This window comes from Pogoniulus pusillus, chromosome 35 (genome assembly GCF_015220805.1).
Source record: "Pogoniulus pusillus isolate bPogPus1 chromosome 35, bPogPus1.pri, whole genome shotgun sequence".
Taxonomy (NCBI): Eukaryota; Metazoa; Chordata; class Aves; order Piciformes; family Lybiidae; genus Pogoniulus; species Pogoniulus pusillus.
The window spans coordinates 323,901-343,157 of record NC_087298.1 but is presented as its reverse complement, the minus strand read 5'-3'; the positions used below and the strand labels follow the sequence as shown (position 1 = coordinate 343,157).

At 60.9% G+C, this 19,257-nt stretch overlaps 1 protein-coding gene across 3 annotated transcripts in view; it reads left to right on the top strand.

The window, feature by feature from the left end:
• EXD3 (exonuclease 3'-5' domain containing 3) overlaps nt 1-17,687 on the top strand; it is a 336,064-nt gene extending 318,377 nt beyond the window's left edge. For all 3 annotated transcript variants that reach the window (XM_064171098.1, XM_064171097.1, XM_064171096.1), the window contains 2 exons: nt 8,680-8,776; nt 17,353-17,687. In XM_064171098.1, the coding sequence (XP_064027168.1) occupies nt 8,680-8,776; nt 17,353-17,687 (432 nt within the window). The remainder of the gene's footprint in view (nt 1-8,679; nt 8,777-17,352) is intronic.
• Nucleotides 17,688-19,257: the final 1,570 nt, after the last annotated feature.

Here is a 19,257-nt window from a genome sequence, read left to right as displayed (position 1 = left end):
AACAGTCCCTCCCCAGCCTGCCTGCAGCTCCCCTGCAGATACTGAAGTGCAGCTCCCTTGGGTTGTCTCAGGAGCAGGCTGATGCAGGAGGTGAGTGTCCTGGAGCCACGTGCTGCAGGTCTGCACACCCAGGAGGGGTTCCCCCATGGGTGTGAAGCACACTGAGGCCATCAGGAAGGCATCCTGCAGGCCTGGGGCTGGAGGAGCAGAGGCAGGGAAGGAGGGCAGGGAGGGACCATTCACCCACCAGCCCCTGGCAGCTTCTCACACAGAGCTCACCCTGAACCGAAGGCCTTGGGGATGCTGCATAGCCTCATTCTAAGGCAGTTCTTGCTGGCTTGGCTTTGTTATTAAAGTGTCTGGGAGGCTGTCCCGGAGCAGCAGCCGCGGTGCTGGGTGCTGTGTAAACAGAGCCGGCGGTGGTGAAGGTCAGGCCAAGGGCACTGTGGCAGCTCCAGCTTCTTTAGAGGGGCTCAGCCCCAGTCTCAGCAGCTCACAGTCCACCTGGAAGGGAAGATGAGCAAATGAGACTTGAGAGGGCTTGAAAGGAGATGGAGGGACCTGGGGGGTGCATGTGTGTGGTGGTGCTGGGGGTTGCACAATGGCTTTTTTCTTCTCCCCTGGGAAAAGCAGCTTTGCATGTGGGTTTAGGTGCAATGTTGGGTGAGGATCTCATCACTGAAAAAGCCTTGAGAGGCTGAAAAGGGCTCCTAGTGTCACTGAAAATTAGGTTGCCAGCTACCCACAGGGAGTGTGACAGCAAGGTGGCAGTGGGCTGAGGTATGCAATGAGGGACCTACAGCTCTGTGCCATGCTCAAGGGAGCACATGTGCCAGGGGAGCCAGAGCAGCCATCACACAACCCTGGTCCTGACCCTCCAGATGCTGAGCCCATGGTGGCAGCCTCCATGCATTATCTGGGCATGCACTTGTGCCTTCTCTGGGGTGTGCTGGTGTCTTCTCCTGGGGTGTGCTGGTGCCTTCTCTGGGGTGTGCTGGTGTCTTCTCCTGGGGTGTGCTGGTGCCTTCTCTGGGGTGTGCTGGTGTCTTCTCCTGGGGTGTGCTGGTGCCTTCTCTGGGGTGTGCTGGTGCCTTCTCTGGGGTAGCCAATGGACTGCTTCGACCCAAATCCCACACTGCATTCTCTCACCTGGAGCAGCTGCAGGACAAGAGGTGAAAATGGAGAGGGAGAGAGCCCTGCAAGGAGCCAGCAGAGACTGGGGTGTCTCAAAAGGGAGCCAGTGGGAGCTGGGTGCCCAGGACCCACCAGGGCTCCACCATCTCTGACCTTCTGTTTATCTCCCCGATCTTGTCAGCAGCCCAGCTCCGCTCATCTGCCCCTTGCAGCGCCAGTGGTTCATACTCCCAGACAAGCAAGGCCCTTCTAGCTGTCAGGTGAGCTTTTCCCAGGGCTTATGCAAATGATACTAATTAAAGGCATTCTTATCTGTTCGATTTCCCACACCTTTTGCCCCCGAGGGGGATAGAAAACTTGGTGTTTTAGCTGCGTGTTTCGTGGCAGTCGGAAGGGCTGCCTAGGGAAAGCGTTGGGAAAGGCAGCAGGTCACTGCTGCTGAGAGGAGCTGGCTCAGGCAAGTGTTGAAACACTTCATTATGCATGAGAAACCTTCCAGAAATGGATGACTAATAGCAAAGAGGGAGCAGAGAAAGCAGTGGGAACGCCGCAGCAGGCTGGCATGGGATCCCATGTCATCTTACCAGCTTAGCAGGGTTGGGCTGGGTCAGCACTTGCCTAAGAGACCTCTCAGAGTACCTGGCTGCCGATGAGGGAAGTGATGTTAATGATTCAATAAACAGAGCCCTTCCCTCTTTGTGAACCAGAATGTCCCTGTGCAGTGCCAGGAACCCACCAGCGGCTCCATATCGCCACCGGCCGAGGGTTGCTCAGCTCAGATGGGCATAGAAGTGCTGGGGCTGCTGCAGGATGCCCAGGCTGCAGTCCCACCTGGCGACCATCATGCCCCATCTCACTGGGCAGGGCTGCCATGGTTTTGGTGGCCTCTCAAGACCACTGTGTGCACACAGTCCTGTTGCTCCCCAGAGAGACCAGGCTGATGCACCCATGCACCTTGTCTGCTGCTGGGGTGGGCTTGCTGGTGCCCAAAGACAGGCTCTGGACCCTTTGATCAGGAGAGGCAATGTGCACCTTTACAGTTCCCCAGCACTGAGATAAGAAGGTCAATGAGACAAGCTCTTGGTATAAAAGGGAAGGGAAACAGCCCAGACATCTACCTTCTGAACATGCAGAGGTGCAGCCATCTCAGGGGCCCAGCTGAGCACCCACTCTGCACCTAGAGGTGCCCTTTGCACCTGCAGGGTGTGGAAGGCTGTGCTAGGTCCAGTTGTTGACGTTTCTGCTCTTTATGCAAGGACCTTGAAGGTGCTGCAAGGCAGAGAGGAATCCAGCCCATGGCGTTGTGGGGGAAGAGGAGGAGAGTCTGAAGGTCAAGGCTGTGAATGCAGCAGGGAGGAGGCTTGGGCAAAGCATACAAGGACATCCCCATGGGCAGCTGAGCTCCTGTGTAGCCAGGACCAGCTCCTGACTTGTGTTTGGGACTGGACAGCTGTTACCTGGGTTGTGCACTGTCCTTCCCACCATCTCCCTCCTTTCTGGGCACTCTCTGCCTTGAGTAATGGGCAGGAAGCCTGCTTGGAACACCTGGGGGATGTCCATGGGCAGATAGGTGGCTGAACCTGAGCATCCTGCATGCCTGAGCTGGGGAGGTTTTTGAGTCTCAGTAAGCCCCTGAAAGAAACTCCTGGGTGCTCAAAGACTTTGCTGTCACAACGGAGGAGAGAGCTGCAGCCTCCATCCGGAGGAGTGGCCCTTTCACCAGCTGATAGCCATCTGAGAGAGAGGGGAGGAAAGAAAGAGAGGGAAGAGGGTAGGCGGTGAGGAGGAAGAGAGATATCAGTGCAGGTGGCTGCTGGAGAGTCCTGAGATAGGGCGAGCAGAAGACACCCGAGGAGCTGTCCTGGCATGAGCTGCCCTGGATTGCCCCAGAGAGTTCACACCGGGCACTGGCCTGTGCAGCTGGTTTGGGAACAGTGATGACTTCTCAAGCCAGAAGCTCTCCAGGCAGAGGGCTGTGTCTCACTGCTGGAACTCTTGCCAAGGAGATCCCTCGGTGACGCTGGCCCGTGGCAGCTGTCAGCAGAGCAGGCAGAGGGAGCCTTGCCAGCCCAGGGACCATGCAGGGCCAGCCCCCCTGGGCAGAGCTCAGCACCACTGGGGTGGCTCTTGAAGCACTTTGATGCTGCAGCTGCCAGGGATATTAATGCGAGGAGCAAACTTGACCCCAGAGCTGCCCGAGCTGCTGCTCCTCCACCTGTGCTGGGCACCAGCCTGTGGACCTCTGGAGCCTGTGGACCCCCAGCTAAGCTCATGGGGCTGTCTCCATCCAAGCTGACACCGATTCCCAGGGCCCTTTGTGAGTCCCAGAAGGTTTGGCTCCTGTTGTCTGCTGGACTTGACTTTTCTTCAAGCTTCCCAGCTCCCTAGGTAGAGGCCCAGAAAAGGGCTGGGATGCTGGGATGGCCCCAGAGCCCCAGGCTGGAGCACCCAGTCCCTCGAGTCCGGGAGGTTTGTGTCACTGCTGCTGCAGTGTTTCTGCCCTGAACACAAACCAGGCCCTGGGTGAGCTGCCAGCACTGCAGGAGGACCTTTCACCTGCCTTGCGGGCAGGGGCAGCCTCCCTGTGTGGCACCTGCCTGTGTGGCACCTGCCTGTGTGGCACCTGCCTGCTCAGCTCAGGCTGCTGGGGCCAGGCTCGGGGACCCCCACAGCAGCTCCTCTGCTGCCACTGCACCACGAGATGGGAATCACAGTCCCGGTCCAGTGGCATCTCTGCTGTAATCCATGTCACAGCTCTCTGCAGTGACCCCACAGAGTGTGGTGGGAGCTGCACAAGGTGCCAGGGCAGGAGCACATGGCTGCAGGGGCAACGGTGCCCAGCACCAGGGTGCAGCATCTCAGCCAGGACACCCGGATGGGCACAGGGAGAGGACTCAACAGTGTGGGACTGCAGTGGGAACCTCAGCCTCATCTCAGATGGGTCACGTCCCCCTCCTCACCCCCAGCACGGACATGGCAAGCAGAGCCCAGGGAGGCAGGGGAGGTGTCACAGCTGTCCCCTGCTGCCCAGAGAGCCTGGAGCTGGCCCCGGCCCCGCCGAGCAGGCAGGCGGCACAGCGCGGGTGGGAGCGGGGGTGCCCTGGGCTGGCCCTGCGCGGGTGCCGTGCGGGGGCACCGGCGGCCGGCCGGGAAGGGGCTGATTCACACGGGGTGCGGGGAGCCGTGGGAACGAGCGCGGGGCACGGCTCCCGGGAGCTGGGATTGCTTCAGCGGGGGTGCAGCCAAGATCCATTTCACAGAGGGCAGAGCAGATCTAGGCTGGGATTTACCAGTGACTAAGCGTGTGCTGGCAAGGGCTGCCCCAGCATGAGAACGGCAGGGCTGCTGCTCCTCCTCCTCCTCTTCCTCCTCGAGGTGTGCCTGCTGCTGGCCTGCAGCCCTGGGGGACTCTGGGGCACCCCGCTGGGCAAATGGAGCACAAGTGGTGGTGGACCAGGTGATGCTCTGGGGTCTGTGGAGTCCCACGGCTGCCACTGTAGGGTTGCAGCCCCAGCTTGCATCAGGTGCACCCCCCGGGCACTGTCTGGGGGTGCTGCCATCTCCACCTGTCTCATCACCATGGAGGTTTTTTGCCACGACCAATCCTGCCGTGAAGGACCTGAAGAAACCCAGGCTGCCCGGGGAGGATAACCTGTCTCCTGCCCTGCAGAGAGGCTCCTCGCTTCTTCCCCTTACCACAAAGGCAAAACCCATCAAAAATCCCTGCTCCATAGCCCCAGGCCATGGTGCTGAAGGCTGTGGGGAGCTATGTCCCCAGGCAGGGGCCAAGCATCAAGCCTGAGGTCACCACCACCCCCTTCTCGAGGTGCCAGGCTGCCCTGCTCACTTTACCTCTTCTAGCTTCTTTCAGCAAGACAGTTAAAAACTAATTGCCATTTTTTATTGCAGCTAATTGGTGCTGCTGCTTCTCTGGCTTCTGAGCCTGCCCTCTGCTTTGGGGAAGCTGAGGGTGCCTGTGGTCTGGAGGCTGGGGAGATGTCACAGGGCACAGAGCCTCAGGGCAAGCATCTGGCAGCCCCAGGCTGGTGGGAAGTGCCAGGCTATCTTGTGGCTGCCAGGCTGTAGCAGGCCCAGGGAAGTGATTGCCTCTAATTTACAACCACCGTGAGTCTGAGAGAGAAATTTGCCCAAGGTTGCTCCATGCACCCCAGCAGCAGTCAGAATCTCATGCCTGGCTTCTTGGCACTGCTGCCCAAACACCACAGCCTGCCCTGAACTGCCCAGGCTGGGCACTGAGGTGGGTTTGGCATTTGTGGAAGAGGGGAGATGAGTCCATACCCACCCCAGGTGCCTGGCAGGGAGGACAGGGAAGGAGGGTCTGTTTGCCCCACTATGCCTAGCCCAGATGGAAGCTCAGTGCCCAGGTGGTTTGGAACCTCTCTGGGAGGCTCTGACATGTTGGTGCAGACACTGTTGCTGCTGTACTTGATAGGTGCCCTCCCACATGTCTCCCACTGCCAGGCTCAACACCCTCTCCTGTGTCCACCCCCCTGCCCTGCTGTCCCTACCAGGGAGGAGCAGAGATTGGCCAATGTCCCTGAGGGTTGCCCATCACCTCTGCCTGCCTGCTGCACTCCCCAGGTCCCACCTGGCACCCTGAGAGGTAGTGCAGGCCTTTGGGGCATGGTTGGGGTGGTGACACCCACGCCTACAGGCCCAGTCCCTGCTGGCTTGGACCATCCCATCTCAGCATCAGCACCACCAGAGCTGGCAGGGGCCTGAGCATGGCTCAGCAGGGCAGTAGCACTGGGGTCTGCCCTAGTGCTGTGGCTAACATCTGCCCTAGAAGAAGGAGCCATCTGTCTCCTTGCCTGCTTGTCTCTGGATTCCTTCAGGCTTTCCTCCCTCTCTTCTTGGCCACCTTTCAGGGTGGATCTGGCCCAGCTGATGCTGCTGGTGCAGAGCTGAAGGCCAGGGATGCAAAGCTGTGCAGTGCAGTCCTTGTTGGTCCAGGCGGCTGGAGCCCGAGGAGGTCAGGTCTGACGGTGTCAGGTGTCCCCTGCAGGCTGAGGGTAGCCACCCTGTGCGAGGCTGGCAGTGAACTCTGACTGGAGAGCATCTCCTTCATGAGTGGAGAGCTCCAGCACCTGCTCTGGCTCCACAGAATTCCAGGTTCCCTCAGGTCACCCTTCTGCTCCCGTGGGCTTTTGCCCAGTCTCATGTGCCCAGGTCCCTGGGTTTGAATGTGAGAGCCAGAAGAGTGCTTTGCCCTGCTTGGGGCAGGAGGGCACACTCAGACCTCACAGCATCACTGCCTGCAGGGTGAGCAGAGAGCAGGGCTGGTGGAGCAGGGCAGCACCCAGGGCTCTGGTGCAGGCCTGCAAGGGTCTGGTGCTGGGTGTGCAATTGAGGACTGCTGCAAAATCCCCTTCTGAAATCACGGACTCACAGAGTGCTTTGGGCTGGAAGGGGCCTTTAAAGTCCATCTAGAGCAGTGCTGCTGCAGGTTGCTCAAAGCCCTGTCCCACCTCACCTGCAATGGTGCCAGGCATGGGGCAGCTCCCACCTCTCTGGGCACCTGGGCAGGCTCCCAGCATCCTCAGTGTCAAACATTTCTCCCTTCTCTTCAGTCTCAATCTCCCTCTTTTAGTTTCAAACCATCCCCCCTTGGCCTGTCACAACAGGCCCTGCTCAAAAGTCTGTCCCCAGCTTTCTGACCAGCCCCTGGAAGTACTGAGAGGACACCAGAAGGTCTCCCTGGAGCCTTCTCCAGGCTGAACAACCTCAATAAAACCCAAACCCTGACTCCTTCACACACTTCCATGTGGTGCAGCAGCTCCCATTGCCATCTGGGCACTGTCAGGGGTACACTTCCTCCATCTCTGCTGCTGCTCTGAGGGGCTGGAGCAGCACAGCCTCAGGGACCCCAGCCAGGACATGGCCAAGTCATGCCTGGGCTGGGCTGCTGGGGCTGGTTTGGTGGAGGCTGCTGCCATGTAACTGTGCCTGCTGCAGGGCACAGCTGGGGCACAGTGGGGAGCTTGTTCCACACAAATCCTCCTCTCCTCATGCTCCTCCAGGCAGCTGAGTGTGAAGAAGGGGCACCACTGCTCCTTGCCATGAACCTAGCATTGCTCCAGCTGGCACCCCACAAACCAGCAGAGCTGCTGCATGCTGGGGCCCAGCCCGGGCAGAGGAGAAAGCTCTCTGGTCTCAACAGGCTTTGAGCACAGCCCCAGGCAAGGAACTTGCTCTGGAGAGGGAGTTCTGCACCTCTGGTCCTGCTTGCCTTGGGTACAGCCAAGTGCTCCACAAGCAGGAAACAGCCCCTCAGAACCAGGAGCTGATGCACGGGACTGTGGTGCACCCCAGCATCCAGCAGGGACCCTGGCATGGAGGGCAGAGGAGAGCAGGGCCGTGGTGCCCCCAGGCAGGTTTGGTGCTCCTTGGGCTCACTGGGCTCAGCCCGAGGGAACCAGCTGCAGGTGCTCCTGGGCAGTGGGGTTTGGGGAGCTCCATCAGGAGTTTGGCTCCCTAAGGGCTGGCACTGGTGTGTGCAAGTGCTTAGAGACCTCTCTGGAGGTGTTTTGGCAAACCAAAGGTGGAGGCAGAAAACGAGACCGGGCACTGGCGGTGCTGCGGCAGAGCCAGGCCAGGCAGAGCCAGCCGAGCCCCCAGTGTGTCCCAGAGCCCAGAGCTGTACCTTCATAGCTTCTAGGAGACAACAGAGAACAAGTCTTGAAGCCACAGCTTAAACCTTGGTTGTCTACTTCATGCTGGAAGGCAGCCTCAGTTGCTGGTGTTTTCTGGCACTGGGTGGAGCTGAGAGGTGAGCTCTGCCAGGGGCTAGGAAGTGGTACCAGCAGCTTGGCATGAAGGCACAGATGGAGTGCCTCTGGGCAGGAGGCTCCTGTGGCTTGTGAGCACCCAAATGTGTGTGTGCTGCCATTCTGTCACCCCCTCCTCAGTGCAACAGGCCTTGCCTTGGCTTTCCTCTGCCATGATTCACATGACTCTATGGTGCCCAGCCTCTGCCAGAGGTGCCCAGTACCAGGCTGTGTGCAGCAGGCAGGCAGGCAGGAGATACCTGGGGCCACTGTCTCAGCAGAGGTGCTGCAGCAGAGAAGCACAGCAAAGCTGTCTGGAGAGCAAACATTGTGAGGATCAGCTGAGGGAGCTGGGAGTGTGCAGTGTGGAGAAGAGGAGACTGAGCAGAGACCTCATTGCTCGGCAGCTCCCTTGGAGAAGGCTGCAGCCAGGTGGGGTTGGGCTCTGCCCCTACTAACAAATGACAGAGCAAGAGGAAATGGCCTCAAGTAGTGCCAGAGGAGGTTTAGGTTGGACATGAGAAGGAACTTTTTCACTGAGAGGGTCCTCAAAGCCTGGCACAGGCTGCCCAGGGAGGTGGCTGAATGCCAATCCCTAGAGGTGTTTCAAAGCTGCAGAGCTGTGGTGATGAGGGCTGTGGGTTAGAGCAGCCTGGGTAGAGTTAGGAATGGTTGGACTGGATGCTCTGAAAGGTCTCTAACCAAAATGCTTCTGTGGTTCTAGGACTCCCTGACCTCCCTCTCACTCTTCTTCTAGGTGTGCAACTGCAATAAGTACCTGAAGGTCTCAAGGGAGAGGATGAAGCAGCTGGTGGAGAGCAGCAGGCAGGAGCTGGGGGATGGCAGTGGCAGAGGTGAGTTGGCATCCGTAGCTGGCCCCTGCCTGGGCAGAGAATCACTGCCCCATTGGAGCTGAGGGACTCTCAGAGAGGGAATGGAGTCCCCTGCCACCAGCCTGCAGCTGAGCACTACCCTGCCGAGTTCTTCAAGCCCACTTCATGCCTGGCTGAGCTTGTGCCTACTGAGCACAGTTCCCCAGTCCTGTACCCAGGCTGTCCCACGATGCCTTGCCAGGCACTGCCCTTGCCTGGGGTTGCCCAGCCCAGGGTGATTGGTGACCTGCCAGCAGCGGCTGGAGGCACAGCCGGGGAGCATCGCCATCAGGCAGGGGTCGCTCATCTGAGGCCACTGAATGCCTCCTGGCTGCTGCTGCTGCTGCTGGGGCCCTTCTCCCCCACACGGTGCCTCTCCAGCTAGGTCAGGCTACAGGAGGAGCAAGTCAGTGCCACCTGCCCTGCCAGGCTCCAGTGGGCTGGAGTGAGCAAAGGCTCCTCTGTGCCCTGCCTTGAGCCACACTGTCCTCCCCTTCCCACAGGGAGTTGCCTTTTAGTGGTGGGTGGCACCCAGCACAGGCAGACTGGGATGGAAATGTGCCCCCCTGGCTGCTGCAGCCCAGCTCAGGCTCTCTCACCAGTCCCCATATGCGGTTCTTGCTGTGCCTCTGTTTCCCCCCCCCCGCCTGGCAGGACTGCACTGTGCCAAGCAGTGGCTGCCAGGTGCTCCTGGCTGGCTGTGGCTTTGCTGGGAAGTGCCTGAGCTACTCTGGGGACAGGGCCATGGTGGGGCAGCTTTGCCAGTGCTGCTGGCAGCCTGGGAGTGCTGCACTCCCTAAACACCTGAGCCATCCCTCCCAGCAGCTTCTCTGGGGAGGGCACTTTCTGTGTGGGTACCCAGTGCCCAGGTGTGCCAGCTGTGGGAAACAGAAATGCTGTGGTTTGTGCTCAGCTGTGTGAGCTGTTTCCCCCTCCCTCTTCGGGGTGGGGATGCTGGACTGGGGGGGGCCTCGCTGGGTACCACTGCTCCTCCATGCAGGCTCCTCAGGACCCTTCTTGCTCTACAGCTTACACCATGTCTGCAACACCCCATGACCCACATGCCATGCAGCCTCTCACTGGGTCCCATCGAGAGTCTCCTGGGCCAGGTGGGGCTCCTGCACAGGCCATGCTGGGGGTGACCTTCTCAGGAAGCATCCTCTGATGAGGAGCATCCTCTGACACAGAGCAAGCAGGGACCAAAGAGGCCACAATGCCCTCGGGGGTTGATGTTTTGCTGCAGTGGAGACATAAATAGAAGCTGTGATTCCCAGGCAGGTGGGCACAGCTGGGCAGATGGGCACAGCTGGGCAGGTGGCACCAAGCCAAATATAAAGACCACTGGGGACTTGCTGGGGGGGGTCTCTGGGGCTCCAGCCACCCTGGGGTTTCCAGCTCCATTTAGATTCTGGCAGGGGCTACTGGGAGCATCAGTGTGAAGCCAACCAGGATGTCCCCAGAATCCCCTTTGGGTCAAGTTCTGTGGAGGGTAAGAGGCAAAGGGTGTGGTGACAGTGCCCTGCCCTGGCCTGCTGGGCACGGTGGTGCTGGGTGGGGGTTCTGGGCAGCAGGGCAGGGGTAAGAGGGAAAATCTCTTCACATTTCTCTTCTGGAGGGGGCTGGCGGCAGGGACCTGCTGTGCCTTCAGCCATGGGCCAGCACATGGCACAGGGAGCTCAGCACCCACAGTCCCATGTCAGAACCAGCCTCTGCTCTGAGGCTCCAGCCCAGGCCACGTCACCACACAGGGATTAACCTCCAGGACTGTGGCCACATATTGCCACGTGGCAAGGGAAAGCCTTTTCCCCTCTCCCGCTTCCCAGCGATAGGAGAAGCCTCCTGCTGGTGGGGTTCATCTCTCCAGAGAGGGGGAGGCAAATGCAGCAGGAGCTGCAGGTGCTGGGACACTCAGCCATCTGTGGATGGGGACAGGACCAACCCTTGGCAGGAGCCTGAGGCTGCCCAGGAGCTCTGGAGAGGTTGGGTTGGAAGGGACCTCAAAGCTGTGCCAGCCCCTGCCATGGGCAGGGACACCTCCCACCAGCACAGCCTGCTCAAGGCCTCGTCCAGCCTGGCCCTCAACACCTCCAGGCAGGGACAGCCACAGCCTCCCTGGGCAGCCTGTGCCAGTCTCTCGCCACCCTTACTCTCAGCAATCTCTTCCTCCTCTCCACTCTCCCTCTCCCCTCTCCCAGCTCAAGCCATTGTGCCTCATCCTGGCACTGCCAGCCCTTGTCCAAAGTCCCTCCGCAGCTCTCCTGGAGCTCCTTCAGGTGCTGGGGTGCAGCTGCAGACAGCCCAGGGCTGCAGACAGAGCAATGCTGCTCCGTTTGGCTCCTGCTTTTTTATGGCAGGGCTGCTGGGTGATGAAAGGTGAAGGATCCACCCTGCAAAGGCTTGTCCAGCTTGCACCTAGGAATTCCCAGCTTTCAGGGACCATTTTCCCTGACACAGGCACCTTTTTCCCTTCATGAGGGCTTTGATGGAAGTGCTGGGAATAATTTCAAGCCTGGACAGCTTTGCTCCATGATGACTTTTTCCCAGTGGGATGCTGAGCAACCCAGGTGCCTGTAGCAGGCAGGGATGGGGCAGAGAGAGGCAGCAGTGCTCAGGTCACCACATGGCACTGGCAAGACCTCACTGGAGGCTGCTGGCAGCATGCAGGTTTCCACATCATCCAGGGGAGTGGGATGTGTAACAGGCTCCTGTCTGACCAAGGGAAGCTTCTTGCTTAGTCAGTGTGGTAAAAACAGCTGGCATAGGGCCCCAGTGCTCAAGGGATGCTCTGCCAGATGAGATGCCCTGGGAAGGGCAAGCTTGAAGCACATCAGGTCCAGTTAGGATTCAATCGAGCAAGCAAAGGCTGATTAATGCAGCCAGAGAACAGCTGCCCTGCTTCCCCCTGGGCTGCTCACCAGGCATGCTAGAGGCTCTGCTCTGTGCTGGAGAGAGGCCAGAGAGTAGGGGCAGTGGCCAGTTGTGCTCAAGGACTCCAGGGCAGCACCCCTGGCAGCCCCTAGCTGGGTGAGCATCCTGCCAGACCAGCCTGGTACTGCAGATCAGTGAGATATGCACTGCCCATCTTCTCCAACATCTCATCCCACAGCTGCAGGATAGGCCCTGCACAGCCCCACGGGTGGCTGGAGGAGCAGCCAGGATGTCCCCACACTGGGTGACAGGATGCCATGGGGCTGGCAGAGCTCTCAGCAGCCTGGCTGGGACTGGGCACTGCCGGGCAAAGTGGCTCTCTGAGGTTTCCTTCCTTTTCTGACCCTCAGAGTGGCAGTGCCCAGACAGGGGAGGAGGAGCTACCAGTGCAGGGCAGACCAGGGTGACACCAGGACCCGTGATAGGTCTCTCTTCTATGACTGCCACACAGGGATGGATGAGGGTATGGGCTGGTGGGACCTTCTTCCCTAAGCCAGAGGCTCTGATACAGAGCAGAAAGAGGCCACTGAGGGCCCAAAGGCTGCAGGCTGGGTGCAGGCTTCTTCCTGCTATGCTTCTCTGATCTACAGCATTTGGCTTTCCCACGAGCATTACAGTGTCCCATTGCCACGTGGGCAGGGTGGGTGTCTCAGAAGGGTTTTCACACCCACGGAGCAGGCTGTGCATCCTCACCCTGCACACCACAGCCCAAGGCACCCCAGATGTCTGGGACTGCTCTGCACACTTCTGCAGTGCAGGGGACAGGTCCTTGACCCAGGGACCCAGGCACCCGTGGGCCCAGGGACTCCCCAGTCTCCTTCACCCTCAGACCAGGCAACCCCAAGCACTTAGACTCCCTTCCCTCGGGGCACAGCAGGAGAACAGGGATGCAGGGCATGGGGACCGGGGGCTGCCGTGTGAGAGCAGCCAGAAACAAAGCCCAGTCTCACCTGGCTGGTGCTCTGCCAGCTCCCCAGCTCGTGTGAGCAGCCACTGCCAGGCCGTGGCATGTCAGGGACTGCGGGTTTGCAGCAGGCTGCTGGCAGCGGTGTGGTGCAGAGCCCTCCCTGGCAGCAGTGAGAGGCTGCTCGGGGCTCCTGCCCGGCGCTGGGTGCAGAGCCAGATGCGTTTTCTCCCACAGCGGCACAGGTTGGTGATAGCAACCGAAGGTGCCTCTTGCCTCCAGCGCATCCTCCCTCCTCCACCCTGGGAACGTCTTAAGATGGTGGCTGAGCTGCTGCAGCCCAGGTTGCACAATGCCAGGTCCTTTGTCCCGTGCTTATCTGCCTTATCGAGGAGCAGCAGATAACCAGGCACCCTCGGTGCCCTGCAATCCGCTCTGTTTCTCAGGCTTGTAACTGCTCTTATCGGGCTCCATCTCGCCCCGCTCCGAGGTTTCCCATGCACCTTTGTACTCCAAGAATGCTCCCAGGTCTGCTTTCAGCCTTGTGCAAAGCTTTGTGTGCTTTCTCCAGAACACCTCAGCCTTAATTGCCTCATTAGGGACGAGTCTCCCGTGTGTGCGGTTGCGATGACAGCTGGGCGCGGCTGGCGGGCGCGGAGAAGGGCTCTCAGCTTGCCCCAGCGCTGCCAGCCCGCAGCTCCTCTCGGGCGGTGCAGGCGCTGCGGTTCCTGCGTGGAGCAGCGGGGCGAGAGCCAGCTCCTCGCCTGAGCCAGCCAGGGCACGCAGCTGCCTCCTTGCCCCAAGGCCTTGGTCTTAGCCGAGGTGACACACAGGGACCTGGGCTAGAAACGGGGCCCGGGGGCAGGATTTCGGGCAGGAGGAGCCAGCAGCCCGGGGCGGTTGGGGCTGCCCCAGCACTGCAGCCCCGGGGCTGCCTGGGGCTCGCTCGGGGTGGGCTTTCCCCAGCCAAGTCAGGGCTGTGCAGTCTGGGAAAGGGGAACGGGCACAGGCTCGGGGGAGGTTTGCCCTGATCCTGCCCTGTCCCAGCTTCCCAGGCCCTGCTGTGCCCCCATCCCGCACTGGGGGGTCCCAGTACTGTCCCAGGAATGCTGACCCAGGACTCCTGCGTGACACCAACAGAAGAGGCTGTAGGGACTACAGGTCACTGGTGTCACCATCGCGGTGCCCTTGCAGTCTGACCCCCACACCACCGAAGGCCTCTCCGTGGGTAGGGGAGGGTTCACATCCCCTGTCTGCTGCAGGCAGCCTCTGCCCTCTCCCCTGTCCCTCCTGCTGGGCTCGGCACTCCCCATCCATGAGCAGGACCTCTTGTGGGCCGTGTGGAGCTGCAGCTCCTGCCTCGTTCCTGCCTTCCAGGGGCTTCTTTGGGATGAGTCACTTTGCCCACCACAGTGCCCCTCTTGCAAGGGTTCCCACCCAGGGCTCATGTGGGACCAGCCTGGGGCTGTGGGTCCTTGGGCGCTGCCTGCCCTTGGGGCACAGCCCCCTGACTCTGTCACCCCTTGGTGAAGGCACCCAGCACCAAGAACCATGCAGTGCCCCAGGGCACTAGATGTGGCTCTGCTGTGAGTCTTCCACACCATCTCAGTGCCAGGGTTGCTGGGCTCCTGCTGTGCCCCATCTCGTGGAGCTTGGGACCAGTCCAGCTCTGGGGTGCAAGGCAGTGGGTTGGGCACAGAGTGCAGGTGGCAAATGCATCTCCTGGGCTGCAGAGCTGGCATCCCATTGCTTAGGGTGACCATGCCCAGCCTGAGAAGGAGTCTGATGCAGAAATAAGCAGCACTGGGGTCCTGCAGCATCTCCTTTCCCCTGGTCATGGCAGCACTCACTGGGCTGTTTCCCCCGTGGGAACAGCAGCAGTTTGTGCCCTTCCCTTTGGGCATTAATGCCTATAGATGGGCAAGGGTGGGCAGGAGCTGGAGACGTGGGCGGGCAGCACGCTGAGAGCAGGAGGAGGCAGCTCTGTGCTGAGCAGGGCTCGGGGCCGAGGGCAGCACTGGGGGCCGGGCACAATCCTTGCTGCCCGCGGAGCTCTCTGGCACCGACACGTGTGGGTGCTCAGCCCGGGGGGCCTGCAGGGCTCTGTCGTCCCCGGGGTGACCTGAGCAAGAGGGGGAGAGGTGAGAGGGAGGCAAAAGGGCTTTTGGTTTCCGAGATGTTTTCTAATGCGATTATCAGTTCCCAAGAGGTGTTGCGAATCGATTGGGTAAGGAATGGCTTTGGCTGCGCTGGGAGCAGCCTCTGCGGGAGCCGTCGCAGCCCTGCCGCTGCCGAGCCCACAGCATTCCAGAGCGCTGGAAGGGTCCCCGCAGCCCCACACACCCCACACGGGCCTCTGCTCCCTCCCAGCACCCCACTCCTGCCTCTGCTCCATCCCAGCACCCCACATCTGCCTCTGCTCCATCCCAGCACCCCACCCCTGCCTCTGCTCCCTCCCAGCACCCCACATCTGCCTCTGTTCCATCTCAGCACCCCACATCTGCCTCTGCTCCCTCCCAGCACCCCACTCCTGCCTCTGCTCCATCCCAGCACCCCACCCCTGCCTCTGCTCCCTCCCAGCACCCCACATCTGCCTCTGCTCCCTCCCAGCACCCCACATCTGCCTCTGCTCCCTCCCAGCACCCCACCTCTGCCTCTGCTCCCTCCCAGCACCCCACATCTGCCTCTGCTCCATCCCAGCACCCCACATCTGCCTCTGCTCCCTCCCAGCACCCCACCTCTGCCTCTGCTCCCTCCCAGCACCCCATATCTGCCTCTGCTCCATCCCAGCACCCCACATCTGCCTCTGCTCCATCCCAGCACCCCACATCTGCCTCTGCTCCATCCCAGCACCCCACCCCTGCCTCTGCTCCCTCCCAGCACCCCACCCCTGCCTCTGCTCCCTCCCAGCACCCCACATCTGCCTCTGCTCCCTCCCAGCATCCCACATCTGCCTCTGCTCCCTCCCAGCACCCCACCCCTGCCTCTGCTCCCTCCCAGCACCCCACATCTGCCTCTGCTCCCTCCCAGCACCCCACCCCTGCCTCTGCTCCCTCCCAGCACCCCACCCCTGCCTCTGCTCCCTCCCAGCACCCCACTCCTGCCTCTGCTCCCTCCCAGCACCCCACCCCTGCCTCTGCTCCCTCCCAGCACCCCACCCCTGCCTCTGCTCCCTCCCAGCACCCCACATCTGCCTCTGCTCCATCTCTCTCCGCAGTGTGCAGCATCCAGCCGCGCTGGGCTGCAGCCCCATGGGGGCAGTGGCTGCGCTGGGCAGGGCTCTGGGGAGGAATCCCCCAAGCTTCTCCAAGCCTCCCCTTTCTCTCAGGGACCGCTGTTCCCCCTGGGGATCTGACCTTCCCCGCGGGGCTTCTCTGCGTGCCCGGCTGGCACCCTGCGCCTGGCGCCTGGTGGCCTCCGCAGCGCGGCCGTGAGGGGAGAGCAGGCATCTTCAAAAGGCCTGGAAAGAATCTGGGGGGAGGGGGAGAAGGGTTTTTACAAGCTCCCATTCAGAAATGGTCACTTTGAAGTGATGTAGCATTTTCAAGCCTTTGAAGAGCCACCGTTAGGAGGGGGCTGGTGCAAGGCAGAGCTGCCGGGTGACCATCCAGGCCTTTCTCTCCCCAGGCTTCTAAGCGATGAACTTTTCCTCTCTGCCTGCCTTTTTCTCATGAGCCCAGGGGAGTGGCCTCAGGATGCCTGGGGGAGCTGGCAGCCTTGCACCCCTGGCCCTGCAGAGAAGGAGGGGGTCTGTAGCTGGCTTTGCCCACCAGCAGCAGGGCAGGTGAGCAGGGCTGCTGCGGGAGCATCGAGTGCCCAGGCTGCTGGCAGGGCTGGGGTGCTGCAGGGTCAGGCTGGGAATTCTGGGGGTGTTCCATGGCAGGAAAAGCTGTTTGCCATCAGTGCTGGCTGCTGGCAAAGTCGTTTGAATTCCATTTGTATCTCAAAGTCCCAGGCAAGGTGCAGGCCCCTCCTGCCAGGGTGCTGGAAGCAGGGTTCAGGTGCTTGAGAGCAGGCACAGGGGACAGGCTGCAGCTATTGCAAGGGGCACTTGTCCTGCCCCAGTATCTATTAAGACAGTGAAAGGTGTCCTGCATTGCTCCAGCAGCACCTCTGGGCTGTCCTTTCAAGGACCAGAGGGAGTCCAGTGGGGAGCCAGATGTGCCAGAGAGAGACACCAGCCTGTACCCCTGTATTTCCCTCTGCTCAGTGCTGCGAGGGTCTGGCACATGCTGGTGGCTAGTGCCGGGCAAGGCAAGGCTGAGGACAGCCCTGGACTGGCTGCAGTGTCCCAGCAGAGCCACCCCAGGGCTGCCTGTCAGGGCCTGGACCTGCCACCATACAAGCAGGCATAGCCACAGGCCAGGAGAAGTGTGGAAGGTTCATCTGCCACCAGCCTCAGGTTCAGGGGGGCTGTCCAAAGCCCCCCAGGAACTTCCACAGCTGCTCAGAGTTGATGAACAGCCCAGGCTGGTGGAGCAGTGCTCCCGGGCTGGCTTCAGCCTTGCTTTCCCCTGAGGTGCCGTTCTGGGGGCAGGCAGTGGGTGGGTGCTGGTGGCCACCTTCTCCTAGGTTCTCAAGTTTCTTCTCTGTGGGATGCAGGGCAGAGCCTGGACCCCCTGCAGCCATGGCAGACCCCTCACAAGGGTTGTTCTGCAGGCTGAGCACAGACTCCACTCATCACACCAGTGCCTGATGGGCTCTCTGCTGTCTCCTCTCCCCACAGGCTGCCTGGTGATGACACAGGAGAGGCCCATCCAGAGCCACGGTGCCACTGTGCCAGCCTGTGGCGCAGCCCAGCCCAGCCCCAGCCCAGCGGAGGAGCAGCCGCAGGGGCCGGAGCGCAGCGGGGCCAGCGCAGCGGCGCCAGGGGGCACAGCGCTGCAGGTGGGCACCATCCCCCCCGGGCTGCTGGACAGAGCTGAGCTCTCCGACTTCTACTGCTGCAGCGGCTGCGGGAAGGTGTTCTGGGAAGGCTCCCACTTCGGGCGCCTCGTCTCCCAGTTTCAGGAAGTCCTTGGCACGGCCGGGGACCAGCAGAGCCTCTACGAGCTGAGCTGAGGGCACAGAGGGGCTCTGCAGCGGGAGGGGGACAGCAGGGGACAGCCTCCCAGTGAGCCTCAGCTGCCCCGGGGGGGAGGCTGCAAGCAGAGGCTGTCCCCTTCTCGCTGATGGAATCCTGGAAGTGTTGTGGTTGGAGAAGATCTTTCCAGTCGCTGAGTCCAACCATCCTCGGGCCGCCGAGTCTGTGTCCTCAGCACCACATCCCTGCCTCTTTGAAACACCTCCGGGGGTGGAGACTCAGCCACCTCCCCCAGCAGCCTGTGCCAGGCCTTGAGAACCCTCTCACTGAAGACGTTTCTTCTACTGTCCAGCCTAAACCTCCCCTGGGGCAGCTTGAGGCCATTTCCTCTCCTCCTATCCCTTGGGAGAGGAGCCCAACCCCCACCTGGCTCCAGCCTCCTTTCAGGGACCTGCAGAAGCTCAGAAGGTCTCACTTCAGCCTCCCTTTCTCCAGACTGAACTGCCCCTCGCTGCTCCTCAGAGGATTTGTGCTCTAGACCCCCCACCAGCTTTGTTGTCCTTCTCTGGATCTGCTCCAGCACTTCAATGTCCTTCCTGGAGTGAGGGCCCCCAGACTGACCCCAGCAGTGCAGGTGACACTCATGGCAGCCCAGGAGCACAGGAGAGGGCCTCTGTGAGATCACTGAGTCAGAGGTGGCTGAGAAGCAAACCATTTGCTTTATTTGTCCCTCTCTCAAGGCTGGGCATGGCAGGAGGGTGGCAAACACCACTGAGTGCTGCTGGGTGGCCACAAGAAAACCTCTGAGTGTATGGCAGTGCCCACTGGCACCCACATCACCTTGCAGCCCAGCTGAGCACCCCAGCAGAGCTGGGCTGGTCCCGGGGCTGGAGTCCTGTAGAAGCAAAGGCTGTTGGATGAGTCCATCAAACCATGCCCTGTGCCCAGGGCTCTGCAAGGTCAGCACAGGACTGGCAGCTAAGTGTGTGCTCCTACTGCCACCAGGAACCAGTCAACAGTGGCACTGCCCAGCATCCAGAGAAGGCTGCAGGGGCAGAGGGAGGGCCCAGGGCAGGTGAGCAGCCAGCCAGGTTGGTCCTGCAGCTCCTGGCACTGCTGTTTGATGCCTTCCCATCCCGGGAAGCTTAAATGGCTTCAGCCAGCAACTGAGGAGTGCTTGCAGAATCCCTGCTCTCATCCTGGTCAGCTGCCAGGTGCTGGTGTCACTGCTGAGCAGCCCCAAGGGCTCCTGGCTGAAGTGTGACATTCTCAGGCTGCCCAGCAGCTGGTGCTGCCAATGAGACTCACATCTGGCCGTGCAGTGCCAGGAGCTCCCCAGGGATGCCTCACGTCCGGGACCAGCCCTTTGGCAACCCTCCCCTTTTGCTGCCTTCAGCATCCTTCTTTCCATGAGCTCCTGCCTTGACATCAGTAGCAGTGACCCTAAACAGTGCCAGTCTGCACACTGTGCCCATCTTTGCTCCCCAGCAGTCCTCACTGAGTCCTGCCCATGGGCACCACCCCCGGTGAGACTGTCCTTGGTCAGAGTGTGCCATTCTGCCCTGATTTCCTTCATAGGGTGGCCGAAGACTCCTGTGCCCATGCCTC